This window comes from Carcharhinus amblyrhynchos, chromosome 11, assembly GCF_965287045.1.
Source record: "Carcharhinus amblyrhynchos chromosome 11, sCarAmb.v2.hapA, whole genome shotgun sequence".
Lineage (NCBI taxonomy): Eukaryota > Metazoa > Chordata > Chondrichthyes > Carcharhiniformes > Carcharhinidae > Carcharhinus > Carcharhinus amblyrhynchos.
The window spans coordinates 97,210,462-97,234,052 of NC_137334.1; the positions used below are offsets into that span (position 1 = coordinate 97,210,462).

Here is a 23,591-nt window from a genome sequence, read left to right on the forward strand (position 1 = left end):
GCTGGAGTACTGTGTGCAGTTTTGGTTGCCGCACTTGCAGAAGGATATATTGGCCTTGGAGGGAGTGCAGAGAAGGTTCACTAGGCTGATACCGGAGATGAGGGAGTTGGACTATGAAGAGAGACTAAACAGACTGGGTCTGCACTCGTTGGAGTTTAGAAGGATGAGGGGGGATCTTATAGAGACGTATAAGATAATGAAGGGGATGGATAGGGTAGAGGTAGAGAGATTCTTCCCACTTAGAAAGGATAGCAGGACTCGAGGGCACAGCCTCAAGATAAGGGGGGGGCAGTTTAGATTGGAGTTGAGGAGGAACTTCTTCACTCAAAGGGTGGTGAATCTCTGGAATTCTCTGCCCATTGAAGTGGTGGAGGCTACCTCGCTGAATGTATTTAAGTCACGGGTAGATAGGTTTTTGATAGACAAGGGAATTAAGGGTTATGGGGAGTGAGCGGGAAAATGGAACTGATCCACTTCAGATCAGCCATGATCTTATTGAGTGGCGGGGCAGGCTCAAAGGGCTTGATGGCCTACTCCTGCTCCTATTTCTTAGGTCCTTATTATGTACTTTTGAGGCTATATAAGGCTCTGGTCAGACCCCATTTGAAGTACTGTGTGCAGTTTTGGGCTCCATATCTAAGGAAGGATGTGCTGGCGTTGGAAAGGGTCCAGAGGGGGTTCACAAGAATGATGCCTGGAATGAAGAGCTTGTCGTATGAGGAATGGTTGAGGACTCTGGGTCTATATTTGTTGGAGTTTGGAAGGATGAGGGTTTGCAGGGTGGGGGGGTCTTACTAAAATTTACAGGATACTGCGAGGATGGATAGAGTGGACATGGAGAGGGTGCTTCCACTCATAAGAAAAACTAGAACTAGAGGGCACAATCTCAGGCTAAAAGGACGATTCTTTAAAACAGAGATAAGGAGGAATTTCTTCAGCCAGAGAGTGGTGAATCTGTGAAACTGTTTGTCGCAGAGGCCAAGTCAGTGATTGTCTTTCAGACAGAAATAGATAGGTTCTTGATTAATAAGGGGATCAAGGTTATGGGGAAAAGGCAGGAGAATGGGAATGAGAAAAATATCAACCATTATTGAATGGTGGAGCAGACTTGATGGGCTGAATAGCCTAATTCTGTTCCTTTATCTTACAGTCTTTTGGTCTTATGGACTTCATCCTCACCAAACTGCCTGCCACAGATGCACCTATCCATGACAGTATTGGTAAGAGTGACCAGTGCACAGCAGAGACAAAGTCCCATCTTCACACTAAGAATTACACTCAATCACAATCCGTAACCTCTTGAATCTTAACAAAGGAGACCACGATGGTATAAAGTTTCAATAAGACTTCCTAATTTTTAAACTCAATGTCCCAGCCGACGAAGGCAAGCATGCCGTATTCCTTCTTGGCTACTTTCTCCACCTGCGTTGCCACTTTCAGTGACCTGTGTACCTGTACACCCAGATCCCTCTGCCTATCAATACTTTTAAGGATTTTGCCATTTAATGCCATTATATTTCCCATCCGAATTAGACCTTCCAAAATGCATTACCTCACATTTGTCTGGATTAAATTCCATCTGCCATCTCTCCACCTAATTCTCCAACCGATCAATATCCTGCTACACCCTCTGCCAGTTCACATTGTTATCCGCAATTCCACCAATTTTTGTGTCATCCGCAAACTTACGAATCAAACCAGTTACATTTTCTCCCATTTATAGTTATTGCAAACAGCAAAGATCCCAGCACTGATCCCTAGGGAACGTAGGACATAGAACAGTACAGCACAGTACAGGCCCTTTGGCCCTCGATGTTGTGCTGAGCTATGTCTTAAACTAAGATCAAGCTATCCCACTCCCTACCATTCTGGTGTGCTCCATGTGCTTATCCAATAACCGCTTGAAAGTTCCTAAAGTGTCCCACTCCATTATCACAGCAGGCAGTGCATTCCACACCCCAACCACTCTCTGAGTAAAGAACCTACCTCGGACATCCCTCCTATATTTCCCACAATAAACCTTATAGTTATGCCTCCTATTAACAGCTACTTCCACCCAAGGAAATAGTCTCTGACCGTCCACTCTATCTATCCCCCTCATCATCTTATAAACCTCTATTAAGTCGCCTCTCATCTTCCTCCACTCAAGAGAAAAGCCCCAGCTCCCTCAACCTTTCCTTGTAAGACCTACCCTCCAAACCAGGCAGCATCCTGATAAATCTCCTCTGCACTCTCTCCAATGCTTCCACATCCTTCTTATAGTGAGGTGACTAGAACTGCACACAATATTCCAAATGTGGTCTCACCAAGGTCCGGTATAGTTGCAACATAACCCCATGGATCTTAAACTCTAAACCCCCGGTTAATAAACACTAGCACACTATAAGCCTTCTTCACGGCTCTATCCACTTGAGTGGCAACCTTCAGAGATCTGTGGATCTGAACCCCAAGATCTTTCTGTTCCTCCACATTCTTCAGAACTCTGCCATTGACCCTGTAACCGGCATTCAAATTTATCCTACTAAAATGAATCACTTCGCACTTAACTCCATTTGCCATATTTCGGCCCAGTTCTGCATCCTATCAATGTCTCTTTGCAGCCTACGAGAGCCCTCCACCTCATCCAATACTCCGCCAATTTGGTGTCATCAGCAAATTTATTGACCCACCCTTCAGTTCCCTCCTCTAAGTCATTGATAAAAATCACAAATAGCAGAGGACTCAGCATTGATCCCTGTGGTACACTGCTGGTAACTGGTCTTCAGTCTGAAAATCTTCCCTCCACCACCACCTTCTGTCTTCCAATGAGATAGCCAGTTACTTATCCAATCGGCCAAATTTTCTTCTATCCCACACCTACTTACTTTCTTTATGAGCCTTTCTTTATGGGGAACTTTATCAAACACCTTATTAAAATCCATGTATACGACATCATAAATCCATATATATGACATAGCTCACCAAATATTAAAAATAGAGGGTTGGTAGGAGATGAGGTCCTTAATACAATTACTGTCACTAGAGAGGTAGTGCTCGGTAGACTAATGGGACTGAAGGTAGAAAAGTCCCCGGGACTGGATGGAATGCATCCCAGGGTTCTGAAAGAAATGACAGAAGTGATAGTAGATGCCTTAGTAATTATTTATCAAAATTCGCTGGACTCTGGGGAAGCGCCGGCGGATTGGAAAATGGCTAATGTTACACCGCTGTTTAAAAAAGGTAGCAGACAAAAGGCAGGGAACTACAGGCCGGTTAGCTTAACATCCGTAGTTGGAAAAATGCTAGAATCCATCATCAAAGAAGAAATAGCATGACACCTAGAAAAGAATGGTTTGATCAAACAGACGCAGCATGGATTCGTGAAGGGCAAGTCGTGTTTAATGAATTTACTGGATTTTTATGAAGGTGTGACTGGTGCGGTAGATAGAGGGGAACCGGTGGATGTGGTGTTTTTAGATTTCCAGAAGGCGTTTGATAAGGTGCCTCACAAAAGGTTGCTGCAGAAGGTTAGGGTACACGGAGTTGGGGGTAAAATGTTAGTGTGGATTGAGGATTGGTTATCTAACAGGAAGCAGAGAGTTGGAATCAACGGATGCTTTTCTGGTTGGCAGTTGGTGACTAGTGGAGTGCCGCAGGGATCGGTGCTGGGGCCTTAACTGTTTACCATGTACACAGATGATCTGGAGGAGGGGGGCTGAGTGTAGGGTAACAAAATTTGCTGATGATAAGAAGATGAGTGGAAAAGCAAATTGCGTGGAGGGCACGGAAAGTCTGCAGAGAGATCTGGATAGGCTGAGTGAGTGGGCGAGGACCTAGCAGATGGACTATAACGTTAGCAAATGTGAGGTTATCCACTTTAGTAGAAATAATAGTAGGAAGGAATATTATTTAAAGGGTGAAAAGCTGCAGCATGCTACTGTGCAAAGGGGGACCTGGGGGTCCTTGTGCACATATTGCAAAAACCCAGTCTGCAGGTGCAGCAGGTGATCAAGAAGGCGAATGGAATGCTGGCCTTTATCACGAGGGGGATAGAATATAAAAGCAGGGAGGTCTTGCTGCAACTGTACAGGGTACTGGTGAGGCCGCAACTGGAGTACTGTGTGCAGTTTTGGTCCCCTTATTTGTGTAAGGATATACTGGCCTTGGAGGGAGTGCAGAGAAGGTTCACCAGGCTGATACCGGAGATGAAGGGGTTAGCTTATGAGAGATTAAATAGACTGGGCCTCTACTCGTTAAAGTTTAGAAGGCTGAGGGGGCGATCTTATAGAGGCTTACAAGAAAATGAAGGGGCTAGATAGGGTAGAGGTAGAGAGATTCTTTCTGCTTAGAAAGGAAAACAGAACTAAAGGGCACAGCCTCAAAATAAGGGGGGGGGAGCAGTTTAGAACGGAATTGAGGAGGAACTTAACTCAAAGGGTGGTGAATCTCTGGAATTCTCTGCCCATTGAAGTGGTGGAGGCTACCTCGTTGAATATATTTAAGTCACGGGTAGAAAGACAAGGGAATTAAGGGTTATGGGGAGCAAGTGAGAAAGTGGAACTGATCCACTTCAGATTAGCCATGATCTTATTGAATGGCAGGGCAGGCTTGAAGGCCTAATTGGCCTACTCCTGCTCCTATTTCTTATGTTCTTATCAACTGCTCTACCTTCATCAACATACTTAGTTACCTCCTCGAAGAATTCAATCAAATTTGTGAGGCTAGACTTACCCTTCATGAATCCGTGTTGACTATCCCGGATTAAGCTGAATCATTCCAAATGGTCATAAATTCTATCTCTCACAAAACCGTGTTGCCCCTTGTTGATACTTATGTCCATAAAGTATCAACAGTCAGAGCCATGCTAACACAGATGCAGTATCGTGGTTATTCTTGCCTGCTGGCCATGTACCATCGAGCAATATTCCCAATATTTTCTATTTTTCTGGTAGCAGCAGCATAAGTCCACCAACATTCCAGGAAACATCCCAAGATGGGGAAAGTACTAGATATGGTGTTGAAAGGGAGGATAGTAGGAATACATTCTGATCTAAGACCATTCGTTTTATGGAAGCTAGAGTTAATAGACAAAGGTGCTTGTTGTGGGGATTCAGTGATAATCCCTCCAAACTTACAACACAAACTTTTGGAGCAACTCCATGAAGGGCATCTTGGCAGAGGGATGAAACAATTTGCTCGAAGTTACTTTGGTGGCCAGGTCTGGACTTCCAAATAGAAAAAGTGGGACAATGGCAGTCATGTGCTCGGGTGAGGAACTCAGAACTGTCATCACCCTTCACCTGTGGGAATGGCCTTAGTAATACCTACATATTGATTTTGCCAGTCCAATAGAGTGGTGTATGCTCTTGGTCGAAGTCGGCACATACTCTAAGTGGCCAGGAAGCAGCCGTGATGAAATCCACCAACATGGAGAAAGCCATTGGGAAACTGGAGGAGATCTTTGCAAGGTTTGGCAAGCCAAAACAAATTGTCATGACAATGGATCATCATTTATGCCATGAGAATTTGTAGATTGTTTCAAGGGGAATGGAATCAAACATGTCAACTCAGTACACTATCGCCCAGCTAATGATGGGTAGCTGAACAATTTTGCAATTCCTGAAACACGCACTGAAAGCTTTTTGAGACAGTAATCCAATATCCCAATAACTTCTTGGCATCCTACAGAAATACTACCCATGCACCCACAGAGTTCTCCTGCGTTGCTACTGATGAAGAAACTGCAAGACATTTGATCTATTAATACCCTAAGAGACACTGGCGATAATAGAATGAAACCAACAGTCAGAAGTAGCCAATAGAAAACCGAGTGCTAAATTACACTTGTCTAATCAAGGGGAGTGAGTGTTAGCATGTAACTAAACTAAGCTGATACCTGCAATAGTCTTGCTCAAACTGGTCCCCTATTGTACACAGTCCAAATTGCAGATGTTTGTAGACACCATTCTGACTACAGTGGCTGGCCAGAATCACGTCAAGATGAATCGCCCTCTTCAGTTCCTGACATTGGGTCTGTTACTACTGGAACATCAGGCGAACCAGAAAGGATTAGTGATTGTATCACCACTGCCAATTTTTCTATTGGAAACCATAGTGTGACCGCTCCGAGGGAAGAAATATCTAGCGATGTGCCTGAGTGACAGATACAATCAGACTGATGATACAATGCATAAACACCTCTGTGATTGTCTGGAGGGGAAGGTGGGGCTTAGAAATAAAAGGGGAGGGATGTTGTCTATTCAGGGAATTACTGTGTGTGGTGTGGCCCCTTTAACAGGATGGTCATGTGATCACTCCGTGTCATCACCAAAGCCTCCACAGCCTAATGGCATTTGGAGATTGGAGCCGGCACAATGTACACCTGAAAATAAACCTCCTACTGTTTTTTTAAAACATATTTGTGCGAACTTCCTGAATGGAACTAATCTCTGCATATCAGTTACAGACTATACAATGCCAAGGGTAACTGTGGATAACACACAGCCCATTGCCAGTAACAACAGGGATAACAAGGCATTGTTTGGTCTTTACCTGGTCCCCTTGGTTGTCAAAGTTGCACTGACATGTGGAGCAGTACACCTTGTTGGAGATCTCAAGCATGGCCCATCCTTCACTATGGCTCAGGGGTTATGGGGTGGGATGGTAAGGAGTGTATGAGTGGTTGGAGGGACAATTGTGGCAGTGGGAGAAGGGTCACAAAGCTCCAAAATCCTGGGGGGGAAGGGGAAGAGAGCGCCCCCACCTCAGAGATCACTGAGGGGAAAGAGATGCCCCATCCTCCCACTTCCTGCCTGAGATGGGTTAAAGTGCAAATGTCGCTTCCCCACCCTCCCCACTCCTGTCTAGAAATTGAGGGTTGGTGGGATACGTGAGGGTTGGGGATGGGGATGGGGGTTGGGGTGTATGTAAAATTCAGTCCCTGGCATTGTGCATTGACTCTTTCAACACAGACTTGCTAGGCAATGCACCAGGCCAATTTCAGGGGGACAATCGAGATAGGCTTAATAGAGATGCAGTGGCAAACATTTAGGGGAATTTTAAGAATACACAGGATAGAAACATAGAAAATAGGAGGAGGAGGCCTTTCAGCCCTTCGAGCCTGCTCCGCCATTCATTATGATCATGGCTCATCATTCAACTCAATAGCCTGAATCCTCCTCCCCCCATATCCTTTGATCTCCTTTGCCTCAAGTGCTGTATCTAACTGCTTCTTGAAAACATTCAATGTTTTGGCCTCAACTACTCTCTGTGGTAATGAATTCCACTTGAGTGAAGAAATTTCTCCTCATCTCTGTCCTAAATAGTCTACCCTGTATCCTCAGACTGTGACCCCCAGTTCTGGGCACCTCCATTATTGGGAACATCTTCCCTGCATCTACCCTGTCTAGTTCTGTTCGAAATTTTATAGATTTCTATGAGATCTCCCCTTATTCTTCTGAACTCCAGCGAATATAATGCTAACCGACAGAATCTCTCCTCATATGACAGTCCTGCCCCCCAGGAATCAATCTGGTAAACCTGCTTTGTGCTGCTTTTAGAGCAAGAATATCCTTCCTTAGGTAAGGATACATTCCAAAGATAAAGAAAAGTTCCAAGGGGACCTCACACCACCTGTAGTTTACTAAAAGAGTGAAGGATGGTATCAAACTTAAAGAGAACACATATTATTGTGCAAGAATGGGTGGCAGATTTGTTGATTGGACAGAATATAAAAAGCAGCATAGAATGATTAAAGATTAATATGGAGGGAAAAACTAGAGTACAAGAGAAAGCTAGGTAGAAATATAAAAGTAACTATTAGAGTTAACAATGTGAGTGGTAGTCTTATCGAAAATGAGTAAGAGGAATTAATAAGGAGAAGGCAGATGAATTAAATGGGAATTTTGCATTCATCTCACTTTAGAGGATACAAATAACATGCCAGAAATAGCTGTAGGTCAGGAGATGGAAGGAAAGGAAGAACTCAAGGAGATCACAATCACCAGGAAAGTGGTACAGAGCAAATTATTGGAACTGTGGGCTGATAAGCCCTGGGTCCTGATGGACTTCATCCAAAGGTCTTAAACAAAGTGGACAGTGAGAAAGTTGATGCACTGGTTTTAATTTTCCAAGCTTCTCTAGATTTGGGGAAGGAATATTAGATTGGAAAATAGAGAATGATTCAAAAATGGAGATATAAAGTAGGAAATTAAATACCAGTCACAGGGACAAAGTTAGAAGCTATAATCTCAATGTAATTAGAAAAAAATCAAGGTAATCAGGCTAAGTTATCATGGTTTTGTGAAAAGGAAATCTTGTTTAACCAATTTATTGGAGTTCTTTGAAAGAGTCACGTGTTATGGATAAAAGGAAACCAGTGGGTGTACCATACTTAGATTTCCAGAAGGAATTTGTTAAAGTGCTACATTAAAAGTTATCGCAGAAAATAAAAAATCGTGGTGTAGTTGGTAATATATTGGCATGGATAGAAAACTGGCTAACAGGAGACAGAGTAGGCAATACATGGAAAATAGGAGCAGGATGAGATCATTTGACCCTTTGAACCAGCTCTGCCATTCATCATGATCATGGCTGATCATTCAACTCAACAGCCTGATCCTGCCTTTTCCCACAAATGGTCATTTTTTTCATTGCTGTATTTTGGTGTGCCACAGGGATCAATGCTGGGACCTCAACTTGTTACCGTTTATATAAATGACTTGCAGGAAGGACTGAAGATATGGTTGCTGTATTTCCTGATAATACAAAGATAGGTAGGAAAGTAGGCTTTGAAGAAGACATAAGGAGGCTACAAAAAGATACAAATAGATCAGGTTAGAGAACAAATTTCTGACAAATGGAGTATAATGTGCAGAAATGTGAAATTGTCCATTTTGGGAGGGAGACAAAACACTTTTCTCTAAATGGTGAGAGACTGCAGAGCTCATAGATTTAGAGGGATCTGAGTCTCCGAGTGCATGAATCACAAAAGGCTAATTTACAAGTACAGCAAGTAATTAGGAAAGTTAATAGAATGTTATCATTTATCGTAAGGGGAATCAATTACAAAGTAGAGAGATTATGCTTTCGTTCTACAGGGCACAAGTAAGACCACCTCTGGAATATTGTGCACAATATTAGAGGGAAATGAAGGCCTAGTGGTATTATCACTAGACTATTAAGCCAGAAACTCAGCTGATGTTCTGGGGACCTGGGTTTGAAGCCCACCACAGCAACTGGAATTTGAATTCAATAAAAATATCTGGAATCAAGAATTGATCATGAATCGATTATTGGAAAAACCCATCTGGGTCACTACTGTTCTTTAGGGAAGGAAATCTGCTGTCCTTACCCAGTCTAGTCTACATGTGATTCCAAAGCCACAGCAATGTGGCTGATTCTCAACTGCCCTTTTTTGATTTGATTTATTATTGTCACATGTATTAGTACACAGTGAAAAGTATTGTTCCTTGCGCACTATACAAAGCATACCATTCACAGAGGAGGAAATGATAGAGTGCAGAATGTCATGTTACAGTCATAGTTAGGATGTAGAGAAAGATCAACTTAATGGAAGATAGGTCCATTCAAAAGTCTGATGGCAGCAGGGAAGAAGCTGTTCTTGTGTTGGTTGGTACGTGACCTCAGATTTTTATACCTTTTTCCCGATGGAAGAAGGTGGATGAGAGAATGTCTGGGGTGCATGGGATCCTTAATTACACTGGCTGCTTTGCTGAGGCAGCAGGAAGTGTAGACAGAGTCAATGGATGGGAGACTGGTTTGTGTGATGGATTGGACTACATTCACAACCTTTCTTAGCTTCTTGCGGTCTTGGGCAGAACAGGAGCCATACCAAGTGATACAACCAAAAAGAGTGCATCTGTAAAAATTGGTGAGAGTCGTAGCTGACATGCCAAATTTTCTTAGTCTTCTAAGAAGTTAAAGGCTTTGATGGGTTTTCTTAACTATAGTGTCAGCAGGGGGGGACAAGGATAGATTGTTGGTGACCTGGGCACCTAAAAACTTGAAGCTCTTGACCCTTTCTACTTTGTCGCCATTGATGTAGATAGGGGCATGTTCTCCACTCTGCTTCCTGAAGTTGATGACAATCTCCCTTGTTTTGCAACTAGGGATGGGCAATAAATGCTGTCCAGCCAATGACGTCCATATCCCATGAATTAATTAAAAAAAGGGAGGTTGTAAATGCTTTGGAAGCTGTTCACAGGAAGTTTACTAGACTAATACCTGGAATGGGCAGGTTGTCTAATGAGGAAAGGTCGGATAGGCTAGACTTGTATCTGTTAGAGTTCAAAAGAGCAAAAGGTGATTTGATTAAGACATATTAGATCCTGAGGAAACTTTTTCTATTCATTCGTGGGACATGGGTGTCGCTCGCTGGCCAGCATTTGTTACCCATCCCTAGTTGCCCTTGAGAAGGTGGTGGTGAGCTGCCTTCTTGGATCGCTGCAGTCCATGTGCTGTGGGTTGACCCATTAGGGAGGGAATTCCAGGATTTTGACCCAATGACTGCAAAGGAATGGTGATATTGAATAGTGTGGAGGAGCAGAGGGATCTAGGTGTATGTGTACATAGATCCCTGAAAGTTGGGAATCAAGTAGATAAGGTTGTTAAGAAGGCATACGGTGTCTTGGCGTTTATTGGTAGGGGGATTGAATTTAGGAGTCGCAGCGTCATGTTGCAACTGTACACAACTCTGGTGCGGCCGCACTTGGAGTACTGTGTGCAGTTTTGGTCCCCACATTACAGGAAGGACATGGAGGCTTTGGAGAGGGTGCAGAGGAGGTTTACCAGGATGTTGCCTGGTATGGAGGGGAGGTCCTATGAGAAGAGACTGAGGGATTTGGGGTTATTTTCGCTGGAAAGAAGGAGGCTAAGAGGGGATCTTATTGAAACATATAAGATGATTAGAGGTTTAGATAGGGTGGATAGTGATAACCTTTTTCCTCGGATGGAGAAAGCTAGCACGAGGGGGCATGGCTTTAAATTAAGGGGGGGTAGTTATAGGACGGATGTCAGGGGTAGGTTCTTTACCCAGAGGGTGGTGATGGATTGGAATGCCCTGCCTGCTGCGGTTGTAAATGCGCCTAGTTTGGGGGCGTTTAAGAGATCTGTGGATAGGTTTATGGACGAAAAGGGATTGGTTTAGATTAGTGGGTCAGTGTTTTTTTTTAAAAACTGGTCGGCGCAACATCGTGGGCCAAAGGGCCTGTTCTGCGCTGTAATGTTCTATGTTCTATATATTCCCAAGTCAGAATGGTGAGTGGCTTGGAGGGGAACTTGCACAGGTTGGATGCGAAAAGCATGTTTCCTCTTGTGGAAGAATCTGAAACTATGGGGTCACTGTTAATAAAAAACAAAGGGTTGCCATTTAAGACAGAGATGAGGATTTCATTTTCTCAGAGGGTAGTGAGTCTTTGGAACATTTCCTCAAAATATGGTGGAGGCAGAGTTTTTGAGTGTTTGTAAGGTAGACTCTAGTGTTTGATAGACTCTTGATAAACAGGGGAACAATTGGGGTCAGTGGGAACGTGGAGTTGATGTTACAATCAGATCAGCCATGGTCTTAATAAATGGCAGCGCAGGATCATGGGGCTGAGTGGCCTCCTCTTGCTCCAGAGCAGCATGGTAGCACAGTGGTTAACATGGCTGCTTCTCAGCGCCAGGGTCCTGGGTTTGATTCCCGGCTTGGGTCAGTGTCCGTGTGGAGCTTGCACGTTCTCCAAGTCTGTGTGGATTTCCTCTGGGTGCTCCAATTTCCTCCCACACTCCAAAGATCTGCAGGTTAGGCAGAATGATCATGCTAAATTACCCCTTAGTATCCAAACATTGTGTAGATTAGGGGAATTAGCCATGGTAAAAAAAAAGCACAGGGTTACGGTGATAGGGGTGGGCCTCGGTGTAATATTCTGTTGGAGAGTCATTGCAGACTCGATGGGCGTACTGGCCTCCTTTTGCACGGTAGGGATTCCATAAATGGCAGGGAGGCTTGGTGGGCCATATAGTCTGCTCCTGCTCCGACTTCTTGTGTTTACGTGAATAAGTTTTTTCACTATTCCAGTACTGTTCTAATAGCTTTGTTAATCTTGCTCGCTTTCATTAGAATAAAATTTAGATATTTTCTATTCTACCATATTAGTTTCATTTATTCCCCATTCCTCTATTTGCTGTCTTCATTACTGGTATAGGAAATCATTGTCTAAGATCAAGCTAGCTTTTATTTTCTGATGTTGGATTGATGAACAAAGAAGCACCTGAACATATGCAGACATCTGTGGAATGATCGTAGGAATAATCTGACAAAATCTATCCTGTAAAAGATCAGTAGAAACATTCTGGCAGCTTGTGCAGTCTATCCCGTTGCATGAACCCATGACTCTTTCTTCTTCTAGCTCCCACGTCTCTGTCCACTCCTCCATTTAGGCAGGTTCACCTTACATCATATCCAGCTGTAAGAGTAAGATACAAGTAAGAAACATTAAAACAGGACTGGGTAAAAAACAGCAAATGCTGGACCCAAAGTTGACCTCTCCTTGGCTACCATTCATTTTTTAGAATTCCTCATTCTCATCCACCTTACATTTCTGTCACATTCCATTTCCTTTTAGTTTCAATTTCTTTGAAAACTGGAATTGCAAATGCCACCAAAACTAATGTTATTGTGATGGCAGATTAAGGCAATGGTACTTTTGATGGAACAAATGCAGCGATAAAGATACTGTCCTTTTTTTATTCATTCGTGGGACATGGGTGTCACTGGCTGGACAGCATTTATTGCCCATCCCTAATTGCCCTTGAGAAGGGATTGACCCACATTGCCATTAGGGAGAGAATTCCAGGATTTTGACCAAGTGACTGTGAGAAATGGCGATATATTTCCAAGTCAGGATGCTGAGTGGCTTGGAGGGGAAGTTGCAAGAGGTGGTGTTCCCAAGTGTCTGCTACTCTTGTCCTCCTAGATGGAAGTGGTTGTGGGTTTGGAAGGTGCTGTCTAAGGATCTTTGGTGAATTGCTGCAGTGCATCTTGTAGATAGTACACACCGCTGCTATTGAGCATTGGTGGTGGAGGGAGTGGATGTTTGTAGAAGTGGTGCCAATCAAGTGGGCTGCTTTGTCCTGGATGGTGTCAAGCTTCTTGAATATTGTTGGAGCTGCACACATCCAGGCAAGTGGGGATAATTCCATCACACTCCTGACTTGTGCCTTGTAGATGGTGGACAGGCTACGAGGAGTCAGGAGGTGAGTTACTGGCGGCAGTATCCTAACCTCTGACCTGCTCTTGTAGCCACTGTGTTATAAGTCCAGTTGAGTTTCTGGTCAATGGTAACCCCAAGGATGTTGAAAGTGGAGGATTCAGTGATGGTAATACCACTCAATGTCAAGGGGCAGTGGTTAGAGTGTCTCTTACTGGTGATGGTAATTTCCTGGCATTTGTGTGGTACGAATGTTATTTGCCACTTGTCTGCCCAAGCCTGGATATGTCCAGATCTTGTCCACACATCACACACATTCAGGCACAAACTTTGCCAGATAATAAATGATCTTAAACAGCTACTGGAAGTGAAATAAGATCACAGCCTAGAAACAAAATGTCCAAGAACAATAAGGCTGAACTTCTCAGAATTTACTTCCACTGCCTGCTTTCCCCACATAGCCAAATATCAACTGGAAAAATAATCCCACTGCGCTGTTCTCTCCTCATTGCCTAGTATCAATTTTAAACTAAGCTTACTGCCTCACTCTATTCATAGGCTTGTATTTCATTCTTCACCAAAGGTTTAGGTAATGTCCCCTTAAATGATATAATGTTCTTTGGTTCGACTGCTCCCTATGGTCAAATATTCCAAACTCAAAAATATTCTATTTAAAGACATTTCTCCTAATTCTGTGCTCAGTTTCTTAATATTTTAAATTGTTCACTCAGGCAGTAATCAATGATAAGTCTTTCCCTGTTCACTATTAAACCTACTCATTATTTTTATAATCTTTTTTCAATCTCTCAAGTGTTGATTTCTTTACTCCATTGGCATCTCCAGTCTCTACACTGAATCTACAGTGTCTGCAGCCTATGGTTTTAATGTTCTTTTCATAGTGAGGCATCCAAACTTCACATAATGATAATCAATGCTTTGTAGAAACATACCACTGCTTTACTCCAAGCCCCATTTATAAGTTCCAAATATTGTTGGCCTTTACTTGCACTCACTTTCAGGGACTGCGAGTTTCAGAGTTTCTTGAAACAGTATGAAATAGCCCAACTCGGGAAGGAGCCATATTAATCCTGGTACTGGGGAATGAGCCTGGCCAGGTGATCAAAATTTTAGGAGAAGAGCATCTTGGGAACAGCGATCATAATTCCATAAGTTTTAAGGTGCTGGTGGATAATGGCAAGACAGGTGCTTGGACAGATCGGGGGAAGGCTAACTATATTAACATTAGGCAGGATCTGGAGACTTTTGGTGTGAGACAGAGAGAGGACATGTTCCCTTTTCTTTGTGCTCTGCCACTTTTCTTTCAGCTCACATCCAACCCTTGTTGCTCCCTATGATGCCTTGCCCTTCTCTTGTGGCTTGTTGCTTTCTTGTCTCCTTGACCTCTTTTTTCTTATACATTATTATTCATGTTTTTTCTCGTGTGGGGTGGTGAATGGGAGTACTCCCATGTGGCAAAAGAGCAGGAATAGGTTGGGGGCGGTGGGGAAGAACAAAAGAAAACAGAGTAATGGTCCGCTTCTGTCTTATTTTAGGTGGTTGGGGAGGGGTGGTTGTTGAGGTTGTGTGTATTAGGAGGAGGGGGCTGCTAGGTCAGGGGTTTATGTATTTCTGGGGGCTGGGATCGATGTCCGAGTGGTGTGTGTGTTGGACAGTTGTTTTTTGGGGGTTTCCTGGGTGGGAAGGTTTTGTGTCTGTTACTGAATCAGATTCTGTTTCTTCAGCAGGGCTGGGGTGGTAAGGAAGAAAGGTTTTGTTCGTGGGTGGACGACTGAGAGGGTAGTAGGTGGGATACTGAGGTCAGGTGGTGGGAAAAAAAAAGTCCTGGTGGTTTCCTGATAGGGATGTTGGTGCTGTCAGTGGTGGTAGAGGCAAACTCGTTGGGGTCTTTTAAGAGACTTCTGGATGAGTACATGGGATTTAATGGGATTGAGGGTTATAGATAGGCCTGGTAGGTAGGGAAATGATCGGCGCAACCTGTGGGCTAAAGGGCCTGTTGGTGCTGTAGTGTTCTATGTTCTATCACAGCAGGCAGTGCATTCCACACCCCAACCGCTGTCTGAGTAAAGAACCGACCTCGGACATCCCTTCTATAGCTCCCACAATGAACCTTATAGTTATGCCCCCGAGTAACAGTTACATCCACCTGAGGAAACAGTCTCTAAATGTCCACTCTATCTACCCCCCTCATCATCTTATAAACTTCTATTAAGTCACCTCTCATCCTCCTCCGCTTTAAAGAGAAAAGCCCCAGCTCCCTCAATCTTTCCTCATAAGACCTACCCTCCAAACCAGGCAGCATCCTGGTAAATCTCATCTGCACTCTCTCCAAAGCTTCCACATCCTTCTTATAGTGAGGTGACCAGAACTGCACACAATATTCCAAATGTAAAAATATTCCAGAAGTCCAGTATAGTTGCAGCATAACCCCACAGCTCTTAAACTCAAACCCCCTGTTAATAAACGCTAACACAATATAAGCCTTCTTCACAGCTCTATCCACTTGAGTGGAAACCTTCAGAGATCTGTGGATATGAACCCCAATATATCTCTGTTCCTCTACATTCCTCAGAACCCTGCCTTTAACCCTGTAATCCGCATTCAAGTTTGTCCTATCAAAATGAATCACCTCGCGCTTATCAAAGTTAAACTCCATCTGCCACTTTTTGGCCCAGCTCTGCATCCTATCAATGTCTCTTGGCAGCCTACGAGAGCCCTCCACTTCATCCACTACTCCACCAATCTTGGTGTCATCAGCAAATTTACTAACCCACCCTACAGCCCCCTCTTCCAAGTCATTGATAACAATCACAAACAGCAGAGGACTCAGCACTGATCCCTGTGGAACACCGCTGGTAACTGGTCTTCTGTCTGAAAATTTTCCCTCCACCACCACCCTCTGTCTTAGATGAGACAGCCAGTTGCTTATCCAATCGGCCAAATTTACTTCTATCCCATACCTCCTTACTTTCTTCATGAATCTACCATGGGAAACCTTATCAAATGCCTTACTAAAATCCATGTATACAATATCAACTGCTGTACCTTCATCTATACACTTAGTTACCTCCTCAAAGCATTCAATCAAATTTGTGAGGCAAGACTTACCCCTCACGAATCCGTGCTGGCTACCCCAGATTAAGCTGCATCTTTCCAAATGGTCATAAATCCTATCCCTCAGGACCTTTTCCATTAACTTACCAACCACCGAAATAAGACTAATCCCAGGGTCATTCCTATTTTCTTCCTTGAAAAAAGGAATAATATTTGTCACTCTCCAGTCCTCTGGCACAATCCCTGTGGACAGCGAGGACCCAAAGATCAAAGCTAAAGGCTCCGCAATCTCATTCCTTGCCTCCCAAAGTATCCTAGGATATATCCCATCTAGCCTAGGGGACTTATCGACCCTCAGGGTTTTCAAAATTGCGAATACATCTTCCGTCAGAACATCAACCTCCTCCATCCTATTAGCCTGTATGACACTCTCATCCTCAAAAACATGGCCCCTCTCCTTAGTGAACACTGAAGAAAAGTATTCATTCATCACCTCACCTATCTCTTCTGACTCCATGCACAAGTTCCCACTACTATCCTTGACCAGCCCTAACCTCACCCTGGTCATTCTTTTATTTCTCATATAAGAGTAAAAAGTCTTAGGGTTTTCCTTGATCTGACCTGCCAAGGACTTCTCATGCCCCCGCCTAGCTCTCCTAAGTCCTTTTTTAGCTCATTCCTTGCTAACTTGTAACCCTCAAGTGACCCAACTGAACTTTGTTTTCTCATCCTTACATATGCTTCCTTTTTCCTCTTGACAACACATTCCTTTGCAAACCATGGTTTCTTCACTCGGCCATTTCCTTCCTGCCTGATAGGGGCATACCTATCAAGGACCTATAGATACCTATTAGATCGGAGTTGAGGGGGAACTTCTTCATTCAAAGGGTGGTGAATCTCTGGAATTCTCTGCCCGTTGAAGTGGTGGAGGCTACCTCGCTAAATATATTTAAGTCATGGGTAGATAGGTTTATGACAGACAAGGGAATTAAGGGTTATGGGGAGAAAGCGGGAAAGTGGAACTGATCCACTTCAGATCAGCCATGATCTTATTGAATGGCGGAGCAGGCTCGAAGGGCTAGATGGCCTACTCCTGCTCCTATTTCTTATGTTCTTAAGGATACACAGTATTTGTCCCTTGAACAAGCTCCACTTTTCATTTGTGCCTTCACCTGACAGTTTCTGTTCCCATCTTATGCTCCCTAATTCTTGCCTAATTGCATCATAATTACCCCTGCCCCAATTATAAACCTTGTCTTGCCATGTGACTTTATCCTTCTCCATTGCAATAATGAAAGTCACCGAATTGTGGTCACTATCTCCAAAGTGCTCTCCCACAAACAAATTTAACACTTCTCCCGGTTCATTACCCAGTACCAAGTCCAATGTGGCCCCACCTCTTGTTGGCTTATCCACATATTGTATCAGGAAACCCTCCTGCACACACTGTACAAAAAAGTGCCCCATCAGAACTATTTGCCCTATAAAGTTCCAATCAATATTTGGAAAGTTAAAGTCACCCATGATAACTACCCTGTGACCTCCACACCTATGAATAATCTGCTTTGCCATTTCCTCATCCACATCTCTATTACTATTTGGGGGCCTACAGAAAACTCCTAACAATGTGACCGATCCTTTCCTATTTATAACTTCAGCCCATATTACCTCAGTAGGCAGATCTCCCTCAAAATGCCTTTGAGCAGCTGTTAAACTATCCTTGATTAACAATGCTACTCCTCCACCTCTTCTACCACCTTCCCTACTCTTACTGAAACATCTATACCCCAGAACTGCCAACAACCATTCCTGTCCCTGTTTTAACCATGTCTCCATAATGGCCACAACATCGTAGTCCCAAGTACCAATCCATGCTTCAAGTTCACCTACCTTATTCTGGGTGCTCCTTGCATTGAAGTAGATACACTTCAACCCACCATCCTGTCTGCCTGTACACTCCTGCAACCTTGATACCTTCCTCAGCACCTCATCACCCTCAACACTGGCTTCTGGACTACAGCTCATTTTCTCATCCCCTGACAAATTAGTTTAACCACCCTGCGCCCCCCGCCCCCCCGAAGAGCCTTAGCAAATTTCCCTCCCAGGATATTGGTGCCCCTCTGGTTCAGGTGCAAACCATCCTGTTTGCACAGATCCCACTTTCTCCAGAATGTGCTCCAATTATCCATGTAAATGAAACCCTCTCTCCTACACCATCCTTGCAACCATATGTTTATCTGCACTCTCTCCCTGTTCCTCAACTCGCTAGCATGTGGCACCGGCAACAAACCAGACATCATGCTTTGTCCTGGCTCTCAGTTTCCACCCTAGCTCCCAAAATTCCTGTTTTAAATCCCCGTCCCTCCTCCTACCTATGTCGTTGGTACCGATGTGTAAAATTTATTGGGCAAAAAAAACTTCCCAGGTCTCACTGGGGCCTATTTCTGGTTTTACACCTCCAGCTGCCTTAGAAAAAACGCCGAAAAAAAGTAAAAAATCCCTCTTACCTACTAGCTGTCCTCTCTAGCTGTTCCAAAAATTTGGAACAATTTTTGAACAGTAAAGGAATTCAGGTCTATGGTGAGTGGATGGTTAAGTGGAGTTGAGTCCATGTAAAGATCAGCTGTGATCTTGTTGAATGGTGGAGCAGACTCGAGGGACCAGATGGCCTTCTCCTGCTCTTAATTCTTATGTTCTTATCACTCGTGTATTTGTCAGACGCCCCTTAAATGTCACTATTGTATCTGCTTCCACTACCTCTCCCGGCAACGAGTTCCAGGCACTCACCACCCTCTGTGTAAAAAACTTGCCTCGTACACCTCCTTTAAACCTTGCCCTTGCACCTTAAACCTGTGCCCCCTAGTAATTGACTCTTCCATTCTGAGAAAAAGCTTCTGACTATCCACTCTGTCCATGCCTCCTCATAATCTTGTAGCCTTCTAGGTGTCCCCTCAACCTCCGTCGTTCTAGTGAGAAAAAACCAAGTTTCTCCAACCTCTCCTCATATCTAATGCCCTCCATACCAGGCTACATCCAAAGCCTCCACATTCAGAATTGAACATATATTCCAAATGTGGCCTAACTAAAGTTCTATAAAGCTGCAACATGACTTGCCAATTTTTAAACTCGATGCCCCAGCTGATGAAGGCAAGCATGCCGTATGCCTTCTTGACTACCTTTTCCACCTGTGTTGTCACTTTCAGTGACCTGTGTATCTGTACACCCAGATCCCTCTACCTATCTAGATTGGTTCCACAGGTCAGCGCAACATTGAGAGCCGAAGGGCCTATACTGCGCTGTAACGTCCTGTGTTCTATCAATACTCTTTAGGGTTCTGCCATTTACTCATTATTTCCTATCTATATAAGACCTTCCAAAATGCATTAACTTATTAGTGATAGGCAGCATGGTTTTGTGAAGGGGAGGTTGTGCCTCACTAACTTGATTGAGTTTTTTGAGGAAGTGACTAAGATTTCGTCAGAGCAAGCAGAGAGGAGCAATTTGTGGTGGGAGTGTGAAAGGTAAGCGATTCACTATTTTCCTTAGTTTTTCGTAGGGTTTCTCTTTTTTTAACAAGTTCCTTTAACAGTAAAGTGGAAGTAGGCTGCGGGGTGACCTGGGAAAGGTTTTTTAAAAAGTTCCCCTGGGATTTCTGATTTGAGTGATTGACAGGATCATGTGATGATGTGGTTTATGTGTACTGCTGGTTCTTGGGCAGATAAGAAAAAGCTTTTATAGAAAACAGTTTAGTTTTCAGCTGTGGCCTGGCTGCAGTTAGAAAGACTCTTCAGGTTTCTGGAACTCTATTTCTTACTTGGAAAATCATTCTTATAAAGTTACTTACCTGGCAAATCATTCTCATTGTTCGTCGGAGCAAACAAAGAGGAGGAGCAATTTGTGGCGGTAGTGTGAGAGTAAGTGATTGACTATTTTTCTTAATTTTATGCGGGGTTTCTTTTTTTTACAAGTTTCTTTAATAGTAAAGCAGAATTAGGCCGAGGGGTGACCTGGGAAGGGTTTTTTAGCGCGCGAAGTTTAAAAAGCAGGCCGCACTATGCAGCGGGCAGCGTAGCGAGAGCTAAAGGGTTTTGACTCAACGGGCTTAGGCGGAAACAGGCGAGACAGGGTAGGTTTAATTCTTAGTTTCTTTTCCTGTGTTCTTTGAAGAAAAGGGGAATTATGAATGAGAGGCCAGTTTGTTGTTCTCAGTGTCGGATGTGGGAGGTCCTGGAGTCTCCTGGCCTCCCGGACATCCATATCTGCGCTGGGTGCGTCGAGCTGCGGTTCCTAAGGGACCGCGTTAGGGAACTGGAGCTGCAGCTCGAGGACCTTCGTCTGGTCAGGGAGAACGAGGAGGTGACAGATAGGAGTTACAGGCAGGTGGTCACACCGTTGCCACAGGAGGCAGGCGTGGGTCACAGTTAGGAAGGGGAAAGTCAGGTGCTAGAGAGTACCCCAGTGGCTGTGCCTCTTAGCAATAAGTACTCCTGTTTGAGTACTGTTGGGGGGGGGACAGCCAACCTGGTGGAAGTAGCAGTGGCCGTGCCTCCAGCGCGGAGTCTGGCTCTGTAGCTCAGAAGGGTAGGGAAAGGAGGAGGAAGGCAGTAGTGACAGGGACTCTACAGTGAGGGTTCAGACAGGCGATTTTGTGGACGCAGTCGAGAAACTCAAATGGTAGTTTGCCTCCCTGGTGCCGGGATCCGGGATGTTTCTGATCGCATCCAGGATATCCTTAAGTGGGAGGGAGAGGAGCCAGCAGTCGTGGTACATATTGGTACCGCTGACATACGTAGGAAAAGGGAAGGGGTCATGAAAAAAGAATATAGTGAGTTAGGTAGACAGTTGAGAAGAAGGAATGCAAAGGTAGTAATCTCGGCATTGCTGCCTGTCCCACGAGACAGCGAGAGTAGGAATGGAAAGGGGTGGAGGATAAATGCGTGGCAGAGGGATTGGAGCAGGGGGCAGGGATTAAGATTTCTGGATCAGTGGGACCACTTTTGGGGCAGGTGTCACCTGTACAAAAAGGACGGGTTGCACTTGAATCCCAGGGGGACCAATATCCTGGCGGGGAGGCTTGCTAAGGCTACTGGGGAGAGTTTAAACTAGAATGGTTGGGGGGTGGGAACCAAAGTGAAGTGACTGGGAGAGAGGAGGTTAGCTCACAAATAGAGAGAGCTTGTCGACAATGTGAGGGGGAGGATAGGCAGGTGATAGAGCGGGGGGAGCGCTCAGACCAAAGGTTTGAGATGTGTCTATTTTTAATGCAAGGAGTGTTGTGAACAAAGTGGATGAGCTTAGAGCGTGGATCGCTACTTGGAAATGTGAAGTGGTGGCCATTACAGAGACTTGGATGACTCAGGGACAGGACTGGATACTTCAAGTACCGGCTTTCAAATGTTTCAGAAGGGACAGGGAGGGAGGAAGAAGAGGTGGGAGAATGGCACTGTTGATCAGAGATAGCGTCATGGCTGTAGAAAAGATGGATGCCATGGATCGTCTACGGAGTCTCAGTGGGTGGAGGTTCGGAACAGGAAGGGGTCATTAACTTTACTGGGTGTTTTCTATAGGCTGCCCAATAGTAACAGGGATATCGAGGAGCAGACATGGAAACAGATCCTGGAAAGGTGTAATAATTAGAGTTGTTGTGATGGGGGATTTTAATTTCCCAAATATTGATTGGAATCTTCCTAAGGCAAGGGGTTTAGATGGGGATGAGTTTGATAGATGTGTTCAGGAGGGTTTCCTGACACAATATGTGGAAAAGCCTAAAAGAGGAGAGGCTGTACTTGATTTGGTATTGGAAAATGAACCTGGACAGGTATCTGATCTCTCAGTGAGGGAGCATTTTGGGGATACTGATCATAACTCTATCTCCTTTACATTGACATTAGAGAGAGATAGGATCAGACAAACTAGGAAAGTGTTTAATTGGAGTAAGGGGAATTATGAGGCTATCAGGCAGAAAATTAGAGGCGTAAATTGGAAAGAGGTTTTCTCAGGGAAATGTACAGAAGAAATGTGGTACATTTTCAAGGAAAATGGAGTTCTGTACAGCAACAATGAGTGCAGTACCAATGAGTTAGGGAAGTTATAGTAGGCTAAAGGAACTGCGGTGCACGAAAACTGTAATGAATTTAGTCAAGAAGAAAATAAAAGCTTACAAAAGGTTTAGGGAGCTAGGTAATGCTAGAGATCTAGAAAAGTATATGGCTAGTAGGAAAGAACTTGAGAAGGAAATTAGGAGAGCCAGAAGAGGTCATGAGAAGGCCTTGGCAGGTAAGATTAAGGAAAACCCCAAGGCTTTCTACAAGTATGTGAAAAGCAAGAGGATAAGATGTGAAGGAACAGGACCTATCAAGTGCGACGGTGAGAAGGTTTGTATAGAACTGGTAGAAATTGCAGCGGTACTCAATGAATACTTTACTTCAGTATTCACAGTGGAAAAGGATCTTGGTGGTTGTAGTGCATACTTACAGCGGACTGAAAAGCTTGAGTATGTAGACATTAAGGAAGAGGATGTGTTGGAAAGCATCAAGTTAGATAAGTCGCTGGGACCAAATGGGATGTACCCCAGGTTACTGTGGGAGGTGCGGGAAGAGATTGCAGAGCCTCTGGCGATGATCTTTGCGTCATCAAGGGAGATGGGAGTGGTTACGGATGATTGTGGATGTGGTTCCTTTATTCAAGAAACAGAGAAGAGATAGCCCAGGAAATTTTAGACCAGTGAGTCTAACCTCAGTGGTTGGTAAGTTGATGGAGAAGATCCTGACACGCAGGATTTATGAACATTTGAAAAGGTATAGTATGATCAAGAATAGTCAGCATGGCTTTGTCAGAGGCAGATCATGCCTTATGAGCCTGATTGAATTTTTTGAGAACGTGTCTAAACACACTGACAAAGGAAGAGCAGTAGATGTGGTTTATATGGACTTCAGCAAGGCGTTTGATAAGGTGCCCCACGCAAGACTTATTGACAAAGTGAGGGGACATGGGATCCAAGGGGACATTGCTCTGTGGATTCAGAACTGGCTTGCCCACAGACGGCAAACAGTGGTTGTAGATGGGTCTTTTTCTGCATGGAGGTCGATCACCAGTGGAGTGCCCCAGAATTCTGCTCTGGGACCCTTGCTCTTTGTGATTTTTATACATGACCTGGATGAGGGAGTAGAGGAATGGGTTGGTAAGTTTGCTGATGACACAAAGATTGGAAGTGTTGTGGATAGTGTGGAGGGATGTCAGAAGTTGCAGTGAGACATTGATAGGATGCAAGACTGAGCAGAGAAGTGGCAGAAGGACTTCAATCCAGAAAAGTGTGTGGTGATTCATTTT

At 44.2% G+C, this 23,591-nt stretch overlaps 1 protein-coding gene across 2 annotated transcripts in view; it reads right to left on the reverse strand.

Moving 5' to 3' along the window:
• Window positions 1–11,241: 11,241 nt before the first annotated feature.
• The window catches only part of LOC145350380 (DNA repair protein Ku80-like), a 248,251-nt gene continuing 235,901 nt past the window's right edge, over window positions 11,242–23,591 (reverse strand). For both annotated transcript variants that reach the window (XM_080199652.1, XM_080199651.1), the window contains exon 21: window positions 11,242–12,446. In XM_080199652.1, coding sequence (XP_080055778.1) covers window positions 12,432–12,446 — 15 coding nt within the window. In that variant the 3' untranslated portion in view covers window positions 11,242–12,431. The remainder of the gene's footprint in view (window positions 12,447–23,591) is intronic.